Raw genomic sequence first — 5,210 nt, 5'->3', positions numbered from 1 at the left:
CAATGATTAAGAATGTTGAATAACTTGGTTGAGTTCATTTTGGAATTGTATTATACAAGTAAGGACACACAAATACATGCTGTTGAGAAAAGACAATAGCCACAAAAGTTATCAATGTCAACTGAGGACAAAATATAACAACAACAGAATTCAACAAGCATTACAATGCAATGCAATGAGCAGACTACTTCACATCAGATGTTGCCGTAAAATTTAAGGAAGCAAAATAAGCCATGATTTACTTTCCTTGCAGCACCAAGAATATCACTGAATACAAAATGTATGGGTATCTTTGACCCCATCATATACGATACACAGATCACTTGTTTATTACCTCAAAAATGAGGTCTCTCTCTTAGAGCTCAAGCAGATTTTGATTTATAGAATTAAACTTAACTAACCAATGCTCATTCATGAATAAGCCACACTTGTTTTTTTTTCTAAGAGAGGACAGAAGAAATCCACTGAGAATCTACATGTGGCTCATCAGGACTAAAAATTTTGACTTACAACTGATGTTTTGCTTTTATACCTAAACATGCAATGGGAAACACATATACAAGATAAAATAAACAACACAATACAATCAATATGTACTAATGAAGCAACAATAAAAGAAGTCTTCAATTACATTAATTTCATTTAGTTCAGATAGGTTTAGAAAAATATACTGTATTATACTTGAGATTAAATTATAGATACCAGGGTTAATTGCATTTCATAAGTATATTTCAAGTCTTGTGCTGCTCTTCCTCTGTTAACCAAGCTCAATCTGATGTTCATGATTATACACTACTGTAAATATCACAGGTTCCAACATCATGTTTAAGCAGATCAAAAGCACAAAAGTTTATTGATGTTGCACTGGGGGACTTGAGACAAGTAGTCAAACAATATTGGTGTGTTTCAGTTCCTTGAGCTATCTTTTTCATAAACACAGCTATAGTACCAAGATATGGTTTGAAGCTTGCGAGTCTTCATCAATATCTAATCCTTGTTTATCATCTTCCTTGCAGTACAATGAGATATGCCTAGCTTCATCAAAGTTGTTTTTTTAAGGTTAGAGGTTTCACCCTCATTAATATGGCATTTAATCTGCAGCATGCATTGTTAAGTGACTGGGAATTCGCAATAAAACATATAGGTGTTAATCATTTTACCTAGAAAATATTGCTCACAAGTGCAGCCACTGCATTAGCATATACAAATTATTCATTTAACCTGCAATTAACCCACTGTAATGTAGAGTCATTCAAGCTGCTGATTTGTGATGCCAGTATAGGCATATACATATTCTAAATACTATTATTTCACAAGTGAAGTTTTAAGGACTTTGTCAAGATGTAACTAATATGCATATAAATGGAAATAAACTATCTTTATTGAGCAAAACATAAGTGCAAGTTATGAAGATCAACAATTTATTCTGCTTTTATGAAGAAATCTGTACAATAACATCTCACTGTATTATACTGATTTTGATTACTAATTACAAAGAAATATCAATGCTTTTTAAAAGTTTCCAGTTGTATCTCAATGGAACTTAAGAATTTCTGATAAATCCCCCACCCCATTAAGAGTTCAGATTTCAATAAAAATAACAAGTAACAATTTCTCTGAGGTAAGCATATATATATATATATCTATTATTTCACCTAAAGACACTTTCAACTGCTTTACTATGATGTAACTGACATTAAAAATTTGATTTTTTAATTCTAGTGAACCAATTGTTATTTTTTCTTTAAAAGTGAATTAGCTTTCATTTCTCTCTGCAGGAGGCTTTGCTAAAAATATGCTACCTTTATTATAATTTGTGTATAATATTATATTGTACACCTTCATTATAGAAAATTGATGATACAGCATTTTTCTGCTTAATTTTGCAGTCTACTTGCCTATTTTTAACATTTATAACAAGCAACTTAAATGTAACTTATGGCCTAACTTACAAAACTTTTATCAACAACTATGTGGTCTTAGATCTTTCTATCTTTTTATCTGCCTATAACTTAAGTTACAAGGTCACCCACCTTTAACATTTCTTTATTGAATGCATCACTTTGTGAACCAAGGTACATGAATGGCAAAATTTTGGTTGGCCCTTGGTGGGTAACTGACAGACAAGGCTGGGACAGGGATGTTAATGGTGTGCATTTCCATGTTTTATCTTCACATAAATTAGGATAAGCAGCCTGGAATTCCAGAAAACCTCCTGTGTTGCAAAAAAGTGTGTTAGGCTTTTCCACAAATTAAATTTAAAAGTATATCTATAACAAGGTTAATAATCAGTTCATTATTACAATTTTTGAGGTACTTAACCATGAATTACAAAAAAATTATATTTTACTTTCCTACAAAATCAAATTTTGCTTACAGAATAATAAATCAGTCAGCATGAATACTTGTTACTAAGCTATATCACCATCAACAAAATCAGACTCCTTTTCTATTCTTAGTGCTCTTCAAAGCTAACATAACATTACACACAAAAAATCAATACTTTTATAACAGCTTTAACACTACTTTTGCTTTAGTATAGCCAGCAAGAGGTTATATATATATATATATCTTAGCATAAAGCTGCAAATGAGTTTTCTATGTTGGGTCCACTAATGAAACCAAACCCCCCAATTCTAACATTTTTAAGCTCTCAAAAACTAACCACTGAGCTTAATTAGATATAAATAATATTCCACAACTGAAAATGGTTAAAAACGGTAGATTTAATGAAGTCACTACAGCAAAATCTGGGATTTTTTAAAATAAAAAACACTGTCAAATTTCAATGAGGCCATATAATTTAAGTGTATATTTTCAAAATTTAAAAAAATTCATGAATTTTGTTTTTATGGTTCTAGTGCTAGCTAGATTTAAGTGTGTTTGTTTAAAACAGTGTGGAATACTATTAAATGTTAGGAAATTGCAAAAGAGAAATGATTTGTCCACATGTCAATCCAATCTTGGGAATAACAGAATAAATACAGAAAGTTGGAAATTTGTAATTTTATAGATGGACTGGTGAACTGTAAGTTATTCATTCTACTGGTAATTGTTTTTGTTTTACCTAAGCACTACTTCAATGCACTTGTAAGACTGGTAGATAAGTAAAAAGATAATGAGGAAGTGAAAAAAATCCACACACAATAAAGTTGACATGTCCTGAATCTAAAAGTAAGTATTTTCTTCACCAAAACTATGTTGTTTCAAATTAATTGTTTTTTTCATGATTTCACATGCTCCAAATTAAATTTTTGCCTAGAACATAAATGCAGATGAAATACAGGAAAAAAATCTAGTGTTCATTGAGTCTTGCAATATTCATGAAGTTTTTCTAATGAAAGAAAACAGCATTATTGATAGGAGTGTTGTTTGGCTGAAATAGTAATGACAGTCACTCTTTTAACAAGGCTTAATGATAAAGTTTTTCCTTTTGTATATTTTTTCTGTCTTAAATTAAAATATCAGATTTTCAAGTAAAAGAATTATCAGCAAAAATAAATGTGACTTAAAAGACTTTATAATGCCCTAGTGATTAGGTCTAAAATATTTCCACTTAACCCAATATACCATAAATATAAGCAATAGGAAAACATTATTATTCACTGAATAATAATAATTTACTGAATTAGTGGTTCCTAACAGTAACGAAATGCATTTGTTCTGCATTCTCAATCTTAAAAATACCCTTACCATAGTGGATTTATAGATAAACTCCATTCCGTGATTAAAGTTTGATACTACAGATGAGAAATTATATATTTTAAAGTAAATAAGGATTTCACTCCTAAGTGTATTATTTCAAACCCCTTATGTAGCAGCATGTGTCAGGAAAATTTTTGGTTGCCTCAGTTAGTTTGTGTGGGTGTTTTGAAAACAAAACAAAGTTTAATGCAATTCACATTAGTCTCTTTTTGAAAATGTCCACTATAATGTTTAAGTTACAATCTTAAAAAAATATATTGATGATAAACTTAATGCCTCTGCTGGTAACTTGGACAGATATGTGGCTTCTTATTATTTTCTTGTCAATACATAAAAATAGTCTTGCAAGATTAGTTTCATGTTAATCATTACTGCATAATTTTGGAACACTGTAATCATATTACCCTCTATAACTACAATATGAAAATGAAATAAATTTACTAAGACATAAATAAAATAACTGTATGCAATAAAATGTACATCAAATAAATGTCTCAGAAACCTTACGAATAAGAACTCACCTCTGACTAAGTTCACACTTCTAAACACCTGTGCCAATTTTGTCATTAACACAGCTATGAAAGTATCAGTGGTATTTATGTCCACAGAAAATGATCTCTGGTCATACACTACAACATCATATGTTTCATCTATATCAAACTGGCAAGTATGTAACAATAGTTCTTTCACAGAAATCTGAGAAGAAAAAAAGAATACTAATTAAACAAAATTTAATTAATATCACAGCTTTCACATATACAAATTACAAATTTGTGTTTAGGTTGTTAAATCTTTAACTGCCTAATTTGATAACAATGACATTTTGACCCTCATCTACTCATCTTTTTCACATTAGCCTAATAAAATTATTTATGAGTTTGGTTATTGTGAACATGACAGTTAGAGCTGGGAAGTTATCATCTCTAATAATCAATGTAAGTTACCTATGAACATAGGTTACATCAAATAGTGTCATCAAATAAAATAATCAATTCATGGAAATGAGGATTAAATTAATTAATGTCAAAAAAAGTAATAAACTAATTGAAATTTGTGTTGTTGATTACTTGGATAGTTAAAGTACTCAGAAACACTAATATTAATTAGTTTATTATTACCATTATGATTATAATTATCATTTCCAATTATTCAGGGTTGTTCAGCAGAATCAAATTGTGTGATGACTCATGAAAATAATAATTAACTAATTAAAATTAGTGTTTCCAATTATTCTAACTATCCAAGTCTCATGTAAGAATAAACAATTTGTTGAATGTAACTGATTCATGAACCTGACAATTAAGTGATTTACCAAATTCTACTAACTGCCCAGTTCTAACAGCCATATTCATAACACACCAAGACTGATATAAAGATCAATAAAGCTGAATCTCAGTTAGGAAGTTCTGAATAGGCTACTCTTACTAAATTGAAGCATCAAATACATGTACTTACACAAGCAATTATTAGTAAAACTATAAAACTAAAACTAAAGCTTTTTAAAT

The 5,210-nt window shown here is 29.6% G+C and overlaps 1 protein-coding gene across 2 annotated transcripts in view; it reads right to left on the bottom strand.

Moving 5' to 3' along the window:
* LOC106478568 overlaps nucleotides 1-5,210 on the bottom strand; it is a 73,621-nt gene that overhangs the window by 16,769 nt on the left and 51,642 nt on the right. For both annotated transcript variants that reach the window (XM_013939123.2, XM_022382175.1), the window contains exons 6-7: nucleotides 4,227-4,401; nucleotides 2,034-2,215 (exon numbers count right to left, since the gene is read on the bottom strand). In XM_013939123.2, the coding sequence (XP_013794577.1) occupies nucleotides 2,034-2,215; nucleotides 4,227-4,401 (357 nt within the window). The remainder of the gene's footprint in view (nucleotides 1-2,033; nucleotides 2,216-4,226; nucleotides 4,402-5,210) is intronic.

This window comes from Limulus polyphemus, unplaced genomic scaffold, assembly GCF_000517525.1.
Source record: "Limulus polyphemus unplaced genomic scaffold, Limulus_polyphemus-2.1.2 Scaffold225, whole genome shotgun sequence".
NCBI classification, from domain to species: Eukaryota; Metazoa; Arthropoda; class Merostomata; order Xiphosura; family Limulidae; genus Limulus; species Limulus polyphemus.
Note: the sequence above shows the minus strand (reverse complement) of the source record. Positions and strands in the feature narration are given on the sequence as shown.